Source organism: Rattus norvegicus, chromosome 13 (genome assembly GCF_036323735.1).
Source record: "Rattus norvegicus strain BN/NHsdMcwi chromosome 13, GRCr8, whole genome shotgun sequence".
NCBI lineage: Eukaryota > Metazoa > Chordata > Mammalia > Rodentia > Muridae > Rattus > Rattus norvegicus.
Window position 1 is genome coordinate 32,229,036 of NC_086031.1, and position 20,506 is coordinate 32,249,541.

The following is a 20,506-nucleotide window of genomic DNA, read 5'->3' on the forward strand; positions in this document are numbered from 1 at the left end:
GGTCCCCTGACAAGCTGCCCTTCAGACAGCTCTTGCGTTTCTCCTGGCTAGGTGACATAGCATCTGTAGGCCATGGCAAAGGTTCTTAGCAAACTCAGCCCACATATGGAACCACACTTGGGTACCACCCCTGTTTTCTCTCTGCTTACCCCAGCCTGGAATGTGGCTTGAAAGGGTCCTGTGCCACAGTGACCTCTCATCTCCAGGCTGTTTTTCCCTACAAGATGGGTTCTGTGCCCCTCCTCAGGGGTGCTGACACCTAGGGACACCTGCTGTGAGAACTGTTGGTGCCACTGAAGGTGGTGATGACTCAATTGATAAACCACTTGCCTTCCAAGCATGAGGACTTGAGTTCATCCTCAGAACCCATTTTAAAAAAATTTAAAAGGATAGGCCCTTGTTTTCCCAGCAGTAATGAGATAAGAGGTGAAGACTAATCCCCAGACCATGCACGCAGTAACCTACCTAGCCTCTGGTGAAGTTCCTCTCTACTCCCAGGCTTTGTCTCATATAAAAAATAGAAGATGCCTGAATGGCAGTACCCGGAGCTTGTCGTCTGACCACCATACAAACTCATGTACAAACTGTGCTGCAGCTGGCAGGATGCTGTGGACTCTGCCCTGTATGCTCAAAACTTGTGGTAGGAGTTAGAACTTCCCTGGGGGCCTCTGCAAGCCCAGGTCAGTTACTGACACTGTGACAAGCAATTAGATACCTATGTTCCCAAGTGCATGTTAGTTTCCTATGAGTGACACAGAAGCAGAGGAGTGCCATTTCATGTCTGTAATTTAGATTCTTTCTCCTCTGAGCTGGCCAGCTAAGACTTACTGGCTTCACCTACCCACTCTCCAGTGGCACTCTGTCTTCTGAACTCTGACTAGATGCCCAGCTCAGAGACACTGTCTGCTGCCCTGGAGTCCTCACACTATGGTGTGGTCTCAGAGCACCTCAACCACACCACTTGAATGAAGTCTTGAGAGTGCCACCTCTGGTCCTTTCTGAAATGACTCGGGCACCACCTTAGCATCCTTAGTTTCCAGTGCTTCTAATGCATGTCCAGCCCAGGCACACAGGCTCGCCCTCTCATACGTATGCACACGGCTACACTTGGTCTCAGTTGACTTTGGTTTTGGGGTTTTTTGTTTGTTTTTTTCGATAGAGTATTTTTCCATATAGCCTTGGCTATCCTGGAACTCACTCTGTAGACCAAGCTAGCCTCTAGCCTGCCTCCTGAGTACTCGCCAAATTTATTTGGTTTTGGGTTTTTTTTGTTTTGTTTTTTGGGGTTTTTTTTTTTTGTTGTTGTTGTTGTTGTTTTTGTTTTTGTTTTAAATGTACAACTCTGCATGTACACCTATATGCCAGAAGAGGGCATCAGATCCCTTTATAAATGTTCATAAACCACCATATAGTTGCTGGGAATTGAACTCAGAACCTCTGGAAGAGCAACCAGTGTTCTTAACTGCTGAGCCATCTCACTAGCCAACCTCAGTTGATTAAAGCAGTCAGCTTAGCCCATGGTTGGGGAAAAAAGGAATAAAAACAGTCCTAACTGAGGAGCAAAGTATTCTTTTTTCCTCCTTGTATGAAGTACTAAATTTTGCTCCAGCTGATTTTATGAGACTCTGTCAGGAAAGAGGAGTCCTAAAGATACTCTGATGGGGTATCTTCTTCCTCCCCTTCTCCTTGCATCTCTGTTTTTCTCTCTCTGATTGTCCTCTTCTGATCACTGCAGTCGGTTGTGGGGTTGGAGTGCCGACGGGCTATCGAAGCCCCCACCTCCCTTTTCTCAGCCTAACTCCATTCCCACCGCTCCCTCCCACAAGACTCTCAGGCGCTCTTACTCTCCCAGGTAACATGCTACCTGTTAAGTTTGTTCAAGATGTCACAATATTATTATGTCCCCAACATTGCCCTGGGTCTTTCAGAAAGCCTCCGAGCTCCTCTGGTGAGATTCCTGCCTCCACTTAGACTTGCAGGCATGGAGCCTGGGTGAAACATGTGAGCAGGAACAGACTTGGGAGCCAGGCTGCTGCTCGCTCTAAGAGGCAGTGACACTTTTACCACCCAACCAGATTGGTCACCATTTACTCTGATGGGCTGTTTGTCCTAGTGTAGCATTTAGGTCCCATCATGATGTCCAGATAGACAGTGGTGGGTGCACTTTCCTTAATATGAGTCCCAGGTGTAGCAGAGCTCTGCTAAGGATCGGGTGAGACTGCTCTCCACAAGTCACTGTCCCTACTGTGAATGCACAAATACTGTTTCACAGCCACCACACAGAGAGCCCTGAGAGGTGAAATCACCATGACAAAACAGCTTGAGAAGGAAAGGCTTTATTTAACTTAGCACATGGTTTGTAGTCCATCATCCAGAGAAATGAGAGAAGGAACTCAAGGCAGGGACAGGAAGCAATAGCCATGGAGGAGTGCTGCTTACTGGCTTGCTCTGCCTGATTTCTTATACCACTCAGGACCACCTGCCCAGGACATGACACTGCCCACAGTGGGGTGGCTGGCTCCCACATTAGTCATTAATCAAGAAAATGCCTATAAGCAATGTGATGGAAACGTTTTCCCAACAGAAGTTCCTCTTCCCTGACATATCTAGCTCAAGTCAGGTTGTCAAAAAAACAACAACAAAAATAAAACAAAGCCAGGATAGGTTGTGCCATTGTCCCATGTCCCTAAACATGCCCCACCTAGGGCTGAAGCTAGTTTCGTGGCAGAGCTCCTACCTAGCCTGTGTAAGTACTCCAGTACTGCCGAACAAATAAATGCATTGATCAGGAAAGATGCCCTGGTTTCAGACAGAAAATTATTTGTCCCTAGGAAGCAGCTGCTGCTGCTGGGAGTAAAGCTGCCAGGCGCTGGCTTAGTGACCCATGACACATCCAGAAAGACATAGCTCCTGTCAGGCTTTAAAACAGTTATGTGAAAAAAAGAACCAAAAAAAAAAAAAAAAAAAAAAACAGTTATGTTTGATCTCTAGAAAGTTCTATATATTCCCTCAGACACTTGTTCCAGTTTCTTGAATACTGTCATAAAAATCCAAAGCTGAGAGTGTGTACCCAGCTGTGTAAAAGGATAAAAGATCTTAAGGACAGAAAGAAAACCAGAGGGCTTGTGAGGTAAAGATACTTGCTTCCATGCCTGACAGGTAACCTGAGTTCAATCCCTGATACCAGCTCCACAGAGCTGCCTTCTGACCTCCACATGTACACCATGGAGTATTAGCTTGTGCACATGCACACACAGGCACAAGGTTACATTTTAAACATTTAAAAAGTCAACCTAGAAAACAAACAGCAGCTGCGGCTGTGGGGTTCTAAATAACTGATGCACAGATGGTGTCCTCTTTGTAATACCTGCGCTTGTCACTGTTCTGAGTCACCCTGTCACCCAGTGTAGACCCACTTCATTGACTCCCCCAGTAGACTGCCCTGCTTGCCCTTCCACACACAGAGCCTCACTCCACTCATCCTCCAGCGGGTTATCCAGATTGACCTCCAGAGGAGGTCAGAATCATCTCCAGAATCATCTTTCCCAAATGTACATGTAACATCAATCTAACTCAACTAGTTGTAACAGTTAATACATAATTTTCACCATGGGGTGGGGCTCCATAGCATGCCCAAGACCCTGGGTTCAATGCCCAGCATTGAGGGTGGGGGAAAGACATAAAGTAGAACTTCCAGTACACAACTGAGGGAGATAACACTGACTGTAAATGGGTTTTGAAGACTAACAGACCCTATTGATTTCACAACAAAAGTATTCTCTTTGTCTATACCTGGTATTCTTAGCCCTCAATTAACAGAAAAGAAAGGTCCAAAAAAACAGGCTTCCTCTCTTCCCATTGATTTCTTTGTCATCCTGACCCAATGTCCCTTCCCACCTGCCATCTGGTTCTCCACAGGGTAGTCACTGGGCTACATTAGGGTGACACGACCTGTCCTTAGGTCAATGGCTGTTGGTTGACTGAGTTACTCTTCCTAATCTAAGATTCAGAGCGAAGTCCCTCAGAGTCTAATCGGAAAGTTTACAGGTGATCAAGGCTTGGGCTTTAACCCAAACTATTACATCCTGAGAATGTCTCTAAGCTAAAATGGGGCACTCTGCGTCACATGCAGATTCACCTCACCAGTCTGCACAGTCTTCATTTGTCAGCACTCAGGTCTCAGGGTTGGCTAGAGAGGAGCACTTACTGTTCTCTCAGTTTCAGTCCTAGCACCTCCATCAGGGGGCTTACATTCCGGCCTCTGGGTGCCTGTGCAAGCACATACACGTACAAACACAGAAACGAAAGGTGAATATTCTTAAAACGTAGATTTGGGGTTGTTTGTCCAACCCACTTCCTGATGACAGCCTTCCTGGGAAACTTTTCCCTAAGAAGTGAAGGCTTAAAGGGTATTGATCTGAAAAAAAGGCAAACCGTAGACAGCATCAAGAAAAAGGGGGATGATGCCTAGAGAGGGGGTGCCACTAGAGAGCAGCCATCTCTAGTGCTCATGAGTACCCAGAGCTCATGATTTCAGCTTTCTTCCAAGAGGCTCTTGAAGGAGTAACCTCAGGGGTTGGACACACCCTGACACCATAGTGATAGCTGGAATTGGTCATTCCTGGAAAGTGACCGAGGGGACAACAGCCGGCAGAGCCTTTACTTTCCTCACAAGAGGCCATTGTGATGGGGCAGCCATTGGAACTGGAGTGAAACATTTTAAGGGAGTTTGGGTTGAAAATCATGGGGTGGATTTATCTGAAAGCCAACATTCTCTGAAGCAACACATTGAAAATAATATTGTGACATCCCTTAAAGACTGAACGTTCCTTCAGACCACCTCTCGTCCGTCCATCACTCTTTAAATTTTTTTTTCTTTTGCATGGGCTATGCTGTTATCTTTGGTTGTTGTGATTTAAAGTATTTAAGGCATTCTTTTACATCTTGTATATTTTTTTTATGTGAGTCATAATACTCAGTCTCTCTGTATAAAAATAGTGTACTGGTCAGATGTATAAACACTCCTGTGCATAAGCTGGTGTTGCAGAGTGCCTAGGACAGGGACATGGGATGTTCTCTCTAGTCATACTTTGAGTAGTTCTGTAGAGTTGCCTTGGGGACAGCCTGTGAACTCCAAATGCCTGGAACCCTTGAGTACTGCTTTGTCTAGTTTTTAATTTAACTTCTCATGGGTATGCACATTGAGTTTCACCTGCAGATGTGTTCAGGGATCGTGTTTCCTTTTGTTAGGTGCCAAGGCCAGGCTTTGAGTTGGTGTGTGTTGTCGGAACTCTCCTAATACAGCTGATAGGTGCTTTCTTCCATTTACCAGGAAAGATAGATTCTGTCTGGACCAGTTTTGCAGTGCTGGGTGCATTAGCTTCCGTCTGTGAGAGTGAGCTCAGGGCTGTTGCTGTCGCCAGCATTAAAGAGTACTTGGATCATTGCATCCTCCAGTGGGCAGAGATACGACTAGTCCCATGGCAGTCTCCAAGGGAGCAACTTAGTAAATTCTGGTTGTTTTTAACTTAGAGGAAATTTGCTTCTTGTGCAATGCATGGCTTGGCAGTGTTGCCATTAGGAAGGGATCTGACCAGTGGACACCTTGTTACATTAAAGAACTAATAATGCTGTTGCTTGGTTCTGTACAGCCAAGGATTGTTGGAGTGTACCGAACTCCTTGGCTAGCTCAGGACTTTCTATAAGTGAGTTAGCCTACAGCATCTTGTCTTTCCTTGAATACTGTATTAATAACTTTTCTATTGCTGTGATAAAAATATCATGACCAAGGAACTTAAGGAAGACTTAATTTGGGCTTATGGTTGGCTCCAGAGGGATCATGGCAGAGAGGCATAGCAGCAAGTGGCAGGCATGACAGTGGAGAGCTGAGCTTCAATTGTGAACATAAAGCAGAGTGGACAAACTAGGCTGAGACCATAAACACTCAAAGCCTACCCCAAGAGATGTCCTTCAACAAGGGCACCCCTCCTGAACCCACCAAACAGTGCCACCAGTTCGGGGACCAAATGGTCAAATATCAGAGCCTGTGTGGGACATTCTCATTCAAACTACTAAATTCCACTCCCTGACCCCCCCCCCATAGACTTATAGCCATATGATGATACAAAATGTGTTTTACCCAATTTCAAAGCTCCCATAGTCTTCTCAATCTAAAGCCTAGTCTCTTGTGAGACTCTAGGCAATCAATCTCTTAACTGTAACTCCCTGTAAAACCAAAGGGCAACTTATGTATTTCCAACATATAATGGCACAGAAGAGACATTACCATTTTAGAAGGAAGGGATGGAGTATAATTGGGAAATACTGGGCAAACATAAGACTGAAATCTGGCACAGTAAATGCTGAATCCTCCAGGTCCATTGTATGGGGCTTTCATTTCAAAGGGGTCAGCGTACTCTGCCCTTCCAGCTGTGCTGCCCGTGGCGTCTGTCCCTTCCTTGGGCTGGTTCTCCTTCCTGTGTACAGCTTTCCTTGGCAGTATTTCATGGCTCTGGTATCTCCAATGTCTTGAAGTCTCCACTGTGGACAGCCTTTACTCTCACAGCTCTACGAAATAGCCTCTCGTAGCCGCTTGCTGTCTCCGGGCGTCCCCACCACACACTGTCTGTCTTGAGTGGCTCTGAAACTTGAGGAAGGATCTTCCCCTCTTGCATCTTTCATGCCTCTAAAGCCAGTACCACATGGACAGCCCTACCTAGGCCAGCACAGCAGTGCAGTGAAAGCTTAGCTGGGTGGTCTTGCCCTAGGGCACACTTCCCTTTGTTGCTGTGAATCTGAGAGTCTGGTGAATAGCCTCTGTCTTAGCACAGGTCTTGCCTACAACATGGAGCTTCTCAGCCCGCCTTTCTCTCCATATTGTACTTTCTATTTCTCTCTAACCCATTTGTGTTTCCTTGAAGACTGTTTCAGTAACAGCCATGCTACAGATTCAATGTTTTACCTTGTCTTGAAATTTCCTGAACCAAAGAAATTAGTCCATTACTTTTAAATTTAGCCTCAAGCAGGTTCTTAGGATTAGAGCAATCAGATTCTTTCCCAAAATATCACAGCAACAAGCCAAGTCCTAATACTGTTTCCCTCTGACACCTCTTGAGCTGGGCCAATGCAGTCTACATTGCTCTCCACACCTGCTGTCTTCTGGGATCCTACAGGATGGCTCTGGAGAGCAATAAATCATTTCTCTAGCTCAGCGTTCCAAAGTCTTCCACACACTAGCGTGGCCAGGTTGTTCAGAGCAGTAGCCCAGTCTCTGGTACCTACTTATGTGTTAATATTCTTCTGTGCTATGATGGCACACCATGACCAAGAGAGCATCTAGAAGGTTTATTTAGGTTTACAGTTCCTGAGGGTAAGAGTCCATCATGGTGTGAAGCATAAAAGGAGCAGTCATGGAACCAGGAAGAGAAAGCCGAGAGCTCACATCTTCCAAAGCAAGGGTGATTCAGAGAGCATACTAGAGAGCAGGCAAAGCTTCTTATTGTCAAAGCCCACACCCAGTGACATACTTCCTCCTAATACCCACACCCCAAACAGTGCCTCCAAATAGGGACCAAGTATTGAAATGCCAGAGCCTGTCCTGTAGGAGACAGTCTCACGTAAACTACTCCAAATGCTTTCTCAAAACAAGTGGTGTTTAAACTAAGCTGTTCTGTCTTCAAACTGTCCCTAGTTGATTGTCCCACCATGCTTTGCAGTCGTCCTTGTCTATGCATCCTGTGCTTTTTTTTTTTTTTTTTTTAATGTCTCAGGAAAGATGTGTGGTGTTTTTTCTCATGACACTCTCTGTTGAGTGCCCTTTTCATACATCTAAAGAACATTTGTTGACATAACTGCAGGACACCACACTGTCTTTTTTTTTTTTTTTAAAGCATTTCTGCTTTGTGGTGTATTACTGTTAGTGTCTCAAAGGATAGCAGTTGGCATCACTTTTCCAAAGGGGACAGCTATTGTTTCTAGAAGTGTTTTTCGATGTTCATTCAAGAGGGTGGCTCTCTTTAAGATCTGCCTTAACAAAAGAATCTGGTATTCCCATCAAGCTCCTGGGTTAGGCCACATGGGGTTTGGAGCCCCAGGGGCCCAGTGAGGGTAGGTCTGACTTTGAATCCCAAGCTGTTGTTTTTTGACATAGGGCTTGATTGTTTCTCTGCATTGGATTCTGGTGTGCCTAGCTGGGTCTTGTGAAGTGGTTTGCTTTGCTTCTCAGAAGTGTCTGTAATTCTAGCTTATTGCCATGTGCCTGTTCCTCTAGAGTTTGTACATTTGAGACCAGTAACAAGTAAACTAGCTTTTTTTCATCTTCAAGATAAGAAAGTCACCTTCCACCGTCATCCCCGTGTACATTCGGTCACCTCCGTCACTCCTGCGTTCTCTCATCCTTGTGCTTTTGTTCTCACTGCTTCCTGGGTGCTGGTGCGATGTGTCTGGGACTGGCTGTGACATGCAAGATGGCCAGTGGCAGGCCCTGACAAGAGCTGCCCCCTTGTGTTCCAACTAACTGAAAACCTTACTCTAAATTATGAACCAGCTAGGCCTGTGTCTTGGTTTTATGCACATACCTCAGTTTCTCAGAAAATACATTTTTAATTATAGCATGCTGGACTATGACACGGAGAACCTGAACTCTGAGGAAATCTACAGCTCTTTGCGTGGAGTTACAGAAGCCATCGAGAAGTTCAGCTTCCGAAGCCAGGAGGATCTAAATGAGCCAATCAAGCGAGATGGCAAGAAGGATTGTGATATCGTGAGTATCCTGGGCCAGGGCATGACTCCCTGGCAGTTAAGTGGCAGCAACTAGAGACTTTTCCCAAACTCAGCTCCCTGGTGACTATTTTCTGCCCTGGTGTTAAAGTAATGTATTTTTAGAGGCTTAAGGCAGTTTTAGGATGTTTCAGAAGAATGGTTCTCAGCTTCTGTTCCTTTGCTTTGGGCCTGTTTTCTTTCCTGTAATGTCAGTGAAGTACTTGCTGTACAAGCATGAGGGCCTGACTCCTGTTCCCAGAACCACATTTTTAAAAAAAAAAAAAGCTTGGTGTTGGGTTGTGGTGAAATCTTAGCGCTCAAAAGGAAGAGTCAGGTGGACGTCTGTGACTGAGAGGCCATCCTGGTTCCAGGTGAGTTCCAGGACAGCTGGAGCTGCACAGAGACCCTGCCTTGAAAAACAAAAACAAGCAAACTAAAAAGCTTGGCATGGTGGGATGTGTCTGAAAGCCCAACTCCAGGGAGCCAGAGGCCCTAGAGCAGTGGCTCTTAACCCGAAGGTCAGACGACCTTTTCACAGGGGTTGCCTAAGACCCTCCTGCTTATCAGATATTTACATTACAAATCATAACTGTAGCAAAGTTAGTTATGAAGTAGCAACAAAGATAACTTTATTATTGGCAGTCTCCACAATATGAGGAATGTTTTAAAGGGTCATAGCATTAAGAACTTTGAGAACCACTACATTAGACGAAAAGAAGTTAACAGAGAGGCCAGAAATCTCCTGGGCTCTTGAGTCAGGGTGATGGGATCTGGTCTGAGAAGGAGAAGAAAGTAAGAAAGTGTATAGTAATCTGTTAATCTGTTCAGAACATCGTGGAGTTAACTGTGGGTGGGTGTGGATGGCGGGCCCATGGATCCACTAAGCAAACTAGGTAGTGGTGTTGGAGTTTAGGCCAGTGACTGAGGCTCAAGTGGAGACTTGAGAGGCATTGAGAAGCAATTCCATTGTACGGGAGTTGGGGGGTGGGGAAATGAAGGGGGGAAAAAAGTGAAGGGTGAAATGCCCACCCAGCACCTGGTAAGGACAGAGTCCTGGGGAGCAACAACCCCTGGGAAGCACTACTGGGTTGATGGGGGGAAGCCAAGGGGTGAGGGAATACTTTATATGTTTTAACAAGTACCAATTGCCGTGATAAGAACTGAAAGGGCCCCAGGAAGGGAGGGGAGAGGTGTCAGGGATGCAAGGACAGAGAGGGAATTGTGAGACACCAAATGAGGCAGCTGCCTGTAACTCCAGTTCCAGGAGAGCTGATGTCTTCTTTTGTCTCCCAAGGGCTCCTATACATACTTGGTGCACATAAACTCACACAGGTGCACACTGTCACACATACATAAATTTTAAAAATACGATTCAATCATTCCTTATTATCTGCAACTCTGAAGTGCCTGAGTCCCCTGTATCCTCAAATGTACCTCAGGTCATCTCTAGGTAGCATAGCACCTGCTAGAATGTTGTACCAGACATCCGTGTGGCTGTTATACTGCCATTTAGTCAACAGTGGTAAGAACAGTTGGCTCATCAGGTAAAGGGCCATGACCTAAGTTACATCCCTGGAACTCACAAGTTGTCCTCTGACCTCCACATGTGTGAATATCCCAGATAGATAGATAGATAGATAGATAGATAGATAGATAGATAGATAGATAGATAGATAGATAATTTTAGTGAAAAGTTATTAGATGTATTTTATGTGTCTGAATGTTCTCTGTGCTTGCATGTGTGTATGTGTGCCTGGTTCCCACCAAGTTGAGAAGAATGTGTCAGATTACCTGAAGTGGAGTTGTGAATGCTTATAAGGCACCAGGTGAATGCCGAGAGCCTCTGGAAGTGGCTCCACGTGATCTTAACCACTGAGCCATCTCTCTGTCCAAGCCCTCACCCACCCCCTTAAAAATAAAAGTGTATGCATTTAGTTTGGATGCCAGCCTTTTAATGACTATTCTGGTATATATTGACTGACTCCACTCAGAAACAGTCTGTGCATATGAAGAGCCGACTGTATTTCAGGGAGGGGCTATTTATTCGACAACATCCAGAGCCAGGGTACCTGTTCTTCAGCTGCACAGCAGGCCTAGTTTGCCAAGGCTTTGCATAGAAGCAAATTAGAGCTGGTGGGTGATGGCTCACACAAGAAATGCCAGTGCTAAAGATGTTGGGGGGAAATATTAAGCAATTACAGAGGAACAGGGACCAGGAATCTGGTCCAGTTTACTTCCTGTAGGCATCTTAGCACTGAATGTAAGAGATGCTGTGCGATGGAGGGATGGCTCAGTGGTTAAGAGCACTGACTGCTCTTCCAGAGGTCCTGAGTTCAAATCCCAGCAACCACATGGTGGCTCACAACCACCTGTAATGAGTTCTGATGCCCTCTTCTGGTGTGTCTGAAGACAGTGACAGTGTACTCAACATACATAAAATAAGAATAAGTAAGAGATGCTGTGGTGCAGCAGTGAAGAGCAGGTGCTACGTGAAATGAATGCAGTGGTCTGGAGGTCAGTACAACTGCACTTAACAAGAGCGAGTGTCAATACTGCCAATAATTTATTCTAAGGAAAGAGCTCAGCAAAAGAAAAGAATGGTGTTAATCCCACAAAGTGACATATTTAAGTATTATCTGCAACCTTTTGGAAAAGGTGGATAATTGAGTTATTAAAGCATGAGTAAAGAGTTACACATGATCACCACTGAACTTTATCTACACATAAATTGCTTATACAGTGAAGAAAACAAAATGTCAATTGTATGTATCCTGGAATTCCCATTTTTGCAAAATCTACACATAGAGAAGGACAGAAAAGAAATACACACAAAAAAAGTAAAATTGGAGGGCTGACAAGGTGGCTCAGAGGGCAAAAATACTGCTCTATTATTATTATTATTATTATTATTATTATCATCATCATCATCATCATTATCATTATTACCATTATCATTATTATTATTAGTTTTCTAAAGAAATAGTTCCATTAAAGAAATAGTTGCTTAGAAAATGTAGTGTAATTATGTTTTTAAGATTTTTTTTTTTAAATTTTTATTTTATTTTCCATGTATGACTGTTTTGCCTGCATGTATGCTTTGCCCACACAGAGGCCAGGAGAAGCTGTTGGGGATCCTCTGGAACTAGAGTCATTGTGTGGTTGTGAGGTACCCAACATGAGTGCTGAGAACTGAACCTGGATCCAATGCAAAAGCAGTTTATGTTCTTACCACTGAGCCATCTCTCAGCCCCTATAAGTTTCTAAGCACTCTAAGTGACATTTCATTGTAGCCATGCTGTACTTTTTAAGAGAGTTACAGAGTCACCCACAAATTACCTACTACCCAGGACACTGCTATTAAGGTATAGCCTACACCTTTTTGGTCTTATTTCCTACAGGCCTATCTCTGTATTATTTATCTCTGTATCTTAAATGTATTAGTAAATCTTATTTATAAGTGTCAATGTGAGATGCATTCTAGATCTTTTATGAAGTATGACACAGAGAGTTGCAAGTGTGGGTTCACACAGGTATCTGTAGACCAGCATATACAGTACCATTAGACCCGGTAGCCAAGGTGAGCACAACCTCAGTGTGGATCGGCACACTGAGATGATGATGTAAAGATGTGACAGACGTCGTCAAAAGGAAAGAAATCTGTGCTGTGCTCTGACCTAAATGAACTTTAAATAATGCCACGTGAAACCAGCCTCATGTAGAAGGGCAAAGATTTGATGTTTCCTTTACATGAGATACCTAGGATAGACAGGTTTGTAGGAAACACAATCAAGGTCTGTGAGGCAGGGGAGTTGTTATCTATTAAGTGTGGGGGTTTTGCAGGGATAATGAGAAAGTTTGGTGTGTACATGGTGTTGATGGTTATACAACGTAGTGAATGTATTACTGTCACCAACCGTATGATTATGGATGGTTGGGATGATAGGTTATATGTAATTAGCACAACTTTTAAAAGCATACAAACAGAATAAGAGTTGTATCTTGTTAGCAGCACAAATAGAGTTGTGTGGGAATCTCCAAATACACTCTGCATTCCTGGAAATCACGTCCAGGTGGGGAAATAGGCTGCCCGTTGCCAGCCCAGACTTGTCCACATAACACTGTCATGTGGGTGCTGAGCAGGCTCCTGTGCCTAAGGTAAAGGCCTGGTACCATGCCCTAGTTTCTATTGCTGTGAATGAACACCGTGAGCAAAAGCAGCTTAGGAGGAAAAGGCTTCTTTCTGCTTACAGTTCCATGGCACAGACCACTCCTGAAGGAAGTCAGGGCAGGAGCTGATGCAGCAGCCATGCAGGAGTGCTGCTCACTGACTTGTTCTTCATGGCTTGTTCAGCCTGCTTTCTTATAACACCCAGAGGCACCAGCCAGAGGTAGCATCCCCTACAATGGGAGAGGCCCTCTCACATTAATCATTGGTTAAGGAAATGTACCACAGGCTTGCCTATAGGTCAGTCCGCTAGAGTCATTTTCTCAGTTAAGGTTCCCTCTTCGCACATGATTCTCTGTTGTTGACATTTAACTGGCCAGCACTGCAAGACTGTCACAAACATGCCAGAGACCACTGAAAGTCAACTGTTAAGACAGACTCAGGAGGAAAAACAAAGTCCAGTACAGATCTCCAGAGAGCAGAAGAGTGATTGTGGGTGGGAGATAGTCCTATGGCTCAAGGTTAGAGGTGATTTTGAGATGATCTGGCTTCACCCCCATGATTGTTTCAAAGTATCTACAAACCAAGAGGCTGGTTCAGACTGCTTTGGGTTTCGGCTCTGAGCTTTTGCCACGTGCGTATTATCAACTTACTTTTGAGAAGCTCCTGCTCTTGGCATTGGAGCCAGAAGCCACAGAAGTCTGACACAGACACAGGCTTCTCAAGAATGGACAATGAAGGACACACCTCTCGCTATCCAAGGAGCTCTTTAGACTCCATGGTAGTGATCCTTCAGAAAACTCAGAGTACAATGAATCATCAAACAACAAAGAAAAGGAGCTTTAATATATAAGCAGATGGAGGAATGTTCTATTAGATAGAAAGCAATGGCTTGGAGCTGGGGATACAGCTCCATGCATAAGAGCCTTGCTGTTCTTCCAGATATGGTTCCCAGCATATCAGGCAGCTCCCAATTACCTGTAACTCTAAATCCAGGGAAGAGCACCCTCTTCTGACCTCCATAAGCTCTCTGTCTGTCTGTCTCTGTCTCTGTCTCTGTGTCTGTGTCTCTGTGTCTGGCTGTCTGTCTCAAAAATGTTTTAAATAAAATTAAATACCAATAGCTGTCCTTTTGTCATCAGCTAGCTTGCAAATGGAAATCTCTGGCCCCTCTAAGAAATTTCTAAACATAAAAAAAAAAAAAAGTGTGGACTGGGCATGGTAGTACAGACCTTTAATCCCAGCACTTGGGTGACTCTGTGGATCTGAGTTCAAGGCCAGCCAGGATTACATCGTAACACCCTGTGAAAAAAAAAGAAGCCCAGGGTTGTGGGGGCGAGGGGACAGAAGGAGGAAGGGGGAAGGAAGGATGGAAGTGAACAAGTGTGGGAGAAGGTTCTAGATTGACTTTATGCTGTGTTCTAGGTGTCCCGAGATGGAGGAGCAGCCTCACCCGCCACCGAGGGCCGGGGAGGTAGTGAGGTAGAAGGAGGCAGGATGGCTTTGGACAACAAGACCTCCCTGCTCAACACACAGCCTCCACGTGCCTTTCCGGGGCCAAGAGCACGGGAGTACAACCCGTATCCCTACTCTGACACCATCAACACCTATGACAAGACGGCTCTGAAGGAAGCAGTGTTTGACGATGACATGGAGCAGCTCCGAGATGGTTTGTCTGGTTTGTCTGCTTGCCTCCCCACGCCCTCCTTTGCCACCTACACCCCTCACTCTGTCATCCCAGCCTGTGCACCCTGACAGACACAAGTAGAAAGAGGGGGTCTGTCCTGGTCCACTATTGCCCAGAACTGCTTGTTGAGTCCCTGCTGTGCGATTAGGCCTAGGAAGGTCCCCGTGAGTAGAAGCCTATGTGGACTTCTCCTCAGTATGTCTACACTCTGTGCATGGAGGCTCTGCCACTGGAACTCTGCTGAATGAAGAGATTGACCAGGGCATGCAGCAGGGCACAGGCATCTTACACACGCTCTATGTGAAGGCCCTGGCCCACAACTGTCCCAGCTCTTAGTCCTGAAGGTGAAGTCCCAAGGCCATGACAAGACTTGCCTCTTCCTCACGGTGTTCCCAGACTATGCCGTGCTGTCCTAGAGGTAGGAGGCAGGGATCTGACAGCACTTAACTTGCCTTACATTATTTTCAGCACTCAGCTAAGAAGTATATGCCCATTAACTCCTGAGATTACAGATCTCATTTTACAGGTTACAAAATAGATTCAGAAAGATTAAAATACTTGCCCAAAATATAACATAGGTATGTGTCTGGGATTTTCTGTGAGTCCCACGTCAAGACCAGTATTCAGGGACAGAGAATGTGGCTGAGGGATTGAGTCGTGCTTGGTACCCTGAGGCAGGGCCAAGGCTAAACCTAAGGCCAGTGCCCACCAGTGAGTGAGCTGCATGAGTGGCTTGATGGTGTTTGTCCCAGCAACTTACATTTTCCGTCCTCTACCTCACTCATTACATTCACCCGCTCTGTCCTAGTGCAACTCCACATGATTTTTCTTTCCAATTGTACATCTGGTTTGTTTGACTAGGGTTTGAATGGATAATTAAGTAAATCAAGATTCTAAATAATTAACACCTGCTTGAATGCCTTCTGTAATCATGAAATGCTTGGGTCATCCTGCTGAGAAGAAAGCAAGGGAAGCAAGGCAAACTTCCTGGGTGTTTGCTCCCCCTGTTGGGTTACAGAGTGAGCACACATTAGAGGGGGCTGCTCTGTGAGGAGGGTTCAAGGCCTGCTGAGAAGAAAGCAAGGGAAGCAAGGCAAACTTCCTGGGTGTTTGCTCCCCCTGTTGGGTTACAGAGTGAGCACACATTAGAGGGGGCTGCTCTGTGAGGAGGGTTCAAGGCCCACAGGGAATAAAGGACCTGATACTATGGAGTTCTGTGGTAGAAGACAGTTCTCCAGGTGTCCAGAACAAAAGTGGCATCAGGGGTCAGAAACAGTCCTGGAACTGTCTTTTCCCTGAATTTGCCACGAGCTGGTCCCTGGAGTAAGGCTGGGGTGGCCATGCTCGCTGTGACCTGTGCTTTCTGCCAGAAGTGGATGGCATTTTCATTTGCTTGCGAAGTTGCTTCACCACTTCCTTCTCCATGCTTGATCTTGACCAGAGATAAGAGTGTCCGTTGTTTTTATCCAGCACCATGTAAGGAAAAGGAGAATGGTGGGGTGGCAAGGAGGAATAAGAAGCTGTCTGTGTTTGGAGCTTCCTTATGTGCTTGCCCCCTGATCTCAGAAGCTAAAGAAATATGCAAATATGCCTCAAGAGAAAGCTTGTGGGGGCTTGTTTCCACTGTCAGTTCCCCATCCCCCCTGTTTGAAGTTGAGTTTTCACAACTGAGGGCTCTTATATGAGTATGGTCAGGGAAAGAGGTACCTCTGAGCCAATAGGCAGAATTCAGACCCCTGCTGGTAACCGTGCTAGTGGAAATGAGCAGGCTTTGCAGTCCTCAGTAGTCTGGACACTTTGACTGGCGTTGGTTATTATGTCGGGTCCCAAGCTCTGCACGTCCCAGAATAGAGCAGATGTTAGGCAGTGTGATAGTGACAGTCTTGGGGGAACGTGTGGATGTATGTGAGGATTGGAGGGCCTTGGGAGAGTGTTTGCACTGGAATGAGCCTCCTGCAGGCAAGAGGTCAGTAGCTTGAGACTGTGATAGTAGAAGAAAGTTTGGGAAAAGATGAGTCTCAAGCACTTAGAATTTTTTTTAATCTCTATGTAAAAATGGAAAGTGAAAAATGGTAAGGAAGGGAGGACTCACAGGACACTGGTGACATACAGCTGCCTGGCACTCTGTTCTCACAGCGTGGTAAAAATGTTGGAGGTATACAACAGGAAGCTGGCAGCCAAGCAGGGTAGAGTAGGAGAGGAAAGTATAGCATCTATCTCTGTGGTAGAAAAGAGCATGCCAGGAGCCCTGTGGCCAACATCTGAGGTACCATGTGTCTCTCCCCAGTGCCCATTGACCACTCGGACCTGGTGGCTGACTTGCTGAAAGAGCTGTCCAACCACAACGAGCGTGTGGAGGAGCGGAAGGGCGCACTCCTGGAGCTGCTTAAGATCACCAGGGAGGACAGCCTGGGCGTGTGGGAGGAGCACTTCAAGACCATCCTGCTGCTGCTGCTGGAAACTCTCGGAGACAAAGACGTAGGCACTTCCATAGCCCCTTCCACATGGTGGTGTTATGATACCTTCCCCAATCCGGGTTGACCAGCTTTCCTCTGTGGGTTCTGAGCCTGACTTATACCAAATTAAGTATTCATCTGGGTTCCACATAGTTCCTGAGTACTCACTAGCCTACAACAGCCACCCCAGCTCATGTGTAGACCCAAGTCTCCCTGTAACTGGCTGTGCACCCAGTCCATGAAACAAACACCTTCCTGAGCCTAGATACTATAATACAGAAATGTCCTAAACCCCATTCGCATAGAAGGTGATCCTCCACAGTGCATCTTCACGAGTTCCACTTTTATTTCAAGTGAAATAAAGAATTCAGAAGTTCGTTTTTAAATTTTTAAACTAATTTATTCAATTTTGTATGTGTGTGTGTATGCATATGTGGACACATACATACACATGGAGGTCAGAGAACAGTTTGCAAGAGTCACTTTTTTGGGTGAGTTTTTGGAATTAAACTCAGGCCATTGAACTCAGTGGCAAACACCTTTCCCACTAAGCCATCTTGCCTGCCCAGAGTATATTTTTTAAAGGCCTTAAGTGCTGCCTTTCAGGAAGTTTCTGCTCACCCTGTACCTGTGTTAGAGCTAATGTTAGCAGGGCACATGGCAGGTTCCCAGGCTGTATTAATAGCTGTAAAACCAAGCCTTCATGCTGGGGCATTTGAATGTCACAGACAAGGCTTTGAAGCATGCCTGGGCTGTGAATATACCTGATTCTTGTAGCTAACACTGGTGGAAGTGGATCCAGATGGGAGAGGTGACCTAGTAAGAATCTCGCCTTCTACTGTGAAATAGCCACCAACAGACTCAAAGGACAGCTGGGATGAAGCTTCATAGTAGGGGTCCATCTTTCCACATTAGTTTTGCATGGCCTAGCAGAAACAGCTAGAGCACAGGGCTGGGAGGAGTCCCAAGAAACTAGCACGGGTCATAGGCCAAACCCAGGGTCACAGTGATAGTGACTGCTGGCCGCAGGGGAACAGACAGTGAATGCTGCCTGCCCTGGAATTGCTTTCTAATTCTTGGGATTAAAGGTGGAGTTTAGGGATAAGCAAAGATAGGGAATGGTAACAAAGGGCCCACGCCAACTTTTCTTCAAAGTACTGTCTAAAGAGGCAGTTACACTTGGCTGGGCTCCTGGGGGAGATGGGATGATGTCATGTGGAGGGCAGGTGCTTTGTGTGTGAGTTTGCACAGTGCACAGTTGAGTGACAAGGAATCAGGATGTGCTTCTTGGCTCTGTTTGCAGTAAACTCTGCTCTCCTTTCTTGAGATTCAGCGTCTGTTTGGAATGGCTTTCCTCCAGACACATGACTGGAGCCTTTAACAACTTGAGCCCTGTTGCACAGGTGACCTCATCACCCAGAAGGTCAGGAACAAACATGGGTCTCCAGCTGACCTCAGAGGCTTCACAGCCTGGCAGGCCTGTCCATGAAAGGATTGGGTGCTTTGGGTTCATCCCCGTGCCTGTTTCACACAAGGATGACTCATGAACCAAAGCTTCAGGAAGTCTAGAAAGGACAGGGACTAACCATGAATTAGGTGTGCCATCTTTACTTGATCTGCCAGCCTCTCCACATGTCCTAAAGGTGCCACCTATATCAGTGCCTGCTCTCTTGGAGTTGACTGTCCAGGAGCCCATGTTGAGTAGACTTGTGATCTATGTAGAAGGGCCTGTTAGAGACCAGGGTACATAGAACGGGCCTAGCCTGTGGGCCCATGCATGCTGTGGGCATGTACTTTTGGGTGACGTTTCCTTTCCTCTCACACCTAGCATTCCATTCGAGCTCTGGCACTGAGAGTTTTACGGGAGATTCTGAGAAACCAGCCAGCAAGATTCAAAAACTACGCAGAACTGACGATCATGAAGACTCTGGAAGCCCACAAAGACTCCCACAAGGAGGTGAGCTAGCCCTGTGGCCATGTGCCTGCAGGCACAAGGAGGTGAGCTAGCCCTGCGGCCATGTGCCAGCAGGACTGGGTGGAAAGGCAGGACCCAAAATGAAATCTCATGCTTATGAGTTCTTTTCCCTTTGACTTGGCCTGGGTTGTCGGGAGTAAAATTCCTACTGCTGACATTAGAGTGGACTGCCACTTTTTTTCTTAACCTCAATTGTGCAGTTCTCAAGTATGCATTTCATAGATAACAGTATTGAATATGTCAGTGTCAGAAGGTTAGACACACGACAAAAGACGAACTTGCAGTAAGATGAAAGTGAGCTAAGGAGGCTGGAGAGAGACGCCTCTGCAGTTAGAGCACTGGCTGCTGCTCCACAAGGCTCACGGTGGATTCCCAACACCGACATGGCAGCTCACAACTATCTGTAGCTCCTATTCCAGGGGATTTGACACCCTCTTCTGACCTCCAACGGCACGGCATATGTGCAGGCAAGATAGCATACACATAGTTTTTTTTATTATTATTACATTTCTACTGAACTAAGCCAAGATGATAGTTAAACCATCCAGCCAGAGCCTGTCTTTGTAAATTGGGCATCCCACTATTAAAAACCTTTTCAGTGTACTCTTAAATATAAGTTATAATTTACTGGGCTGGAGAGATGGCTCAGTGGTTAAGAGCACTAACTGCTCTTCCAGAGGTCCTGAGTTCAATTCCCAGCAACCACATGGTGGCTCTCAACCGTCTGTAATGAGATCTGATGCCCTCTTGCCTTGTTGTATCTGAAGACAGCAACACTGTACTCATATAAATAAAATAAATAATTTTTTTTTAAATTACTATTTTTTCTTTGAAAAATGGTTTAGAAAATATGAGGTTCTCTAAAATGGCCCAGGAAAAGAGTGAAAAAAATCTCCTGCTTCAGATAAATTTCTCAGTACTCTGTCAGTGTAGGAGTCTTCTAACCAGAAAGCACCATACTACTATCACAGTGACCCAAGGATGCCAGCAAGACACAGTGTTCTGAGGTACGGTGTTGGCAGGCCTTCCGCTTTGCCTGTCTGGGCTCACCTTGACTCTATGCCCTTGCAGCCTCCTCCTGCAACCGCTGGCTGTCACGTGGTCAGGAGCAGCTTACCTGTATATTTAGATTTGGGGTTTGGTCTTCATCTTGAAAATTCTTCAGGTCTTTTTCTTTCCTGTTTCTTTCTTTCTCTCTCTCTCTCTCTCTCTGTGTGTGTGTGCGTGCGTGCGTGCGTGTGTGCGTGTGTGTGTGTGTGCGCGCGCGTACACACTTATGTATGTGTATGTGTACAAGTGTGCCTGTGAGGGCGAGAAGTCACCCTTGGATGTTCTTCATTTATTGTCCACCCTTTATTTTGAGACAGAAATAGAAAAAAATAAATCTACAGATCCCACAGGACTGTCCACCGCCTCAGTCCTGGTACTAAAAGTGCCACCACTCCTGGCTTTTTAAGTCTTTT

At 45.8% G+C, this 20,506-nt stretch overlaps 1 protein-coding gene across 40 annotated transcripts in view; it reads left to right on the forward strand.

Moving 5' to 3' along the window:
• Clasp1 (cytoplasmic linker associated protein 1) overlaps positions 1-20,506 on the forward strand; it is a 221,593-nt gene that overhangs the window by 182,674 nt on the left and 18,413 nt on the right. For 23 of the 40 annotated variants that reach the window (XM_063272238.1, XM_063272239.1, XM_063272240.1 and 20 more), the window contains 5 exons: positions 1,736-1,852; positions 8,611-8,761; positions 14,351-14,594; positions 16,900-17,090; positions 18,897-19,025. In XM_063272238.1, the coding sequence (XP_063128308.1) occupies positions 1,736-1,852; positions 8,611-8,761; positions 14,351-14,594; positions 16,900-17,090; positions 18,897-19,025 (832 nt within the window). The remainder of the gene's footprint in view (positions 1-1,735; positions 1,853-8,610; positions 8,762-14,350; positions 14,595-16,899; positions 17,091-18,896; positions 19,026-20,506) is intronic. The other 17 variants (XM_063272254.1, XM_063272256.1, XM_063272274.1 and 14 more) reach the window with 1 other exon arrangement.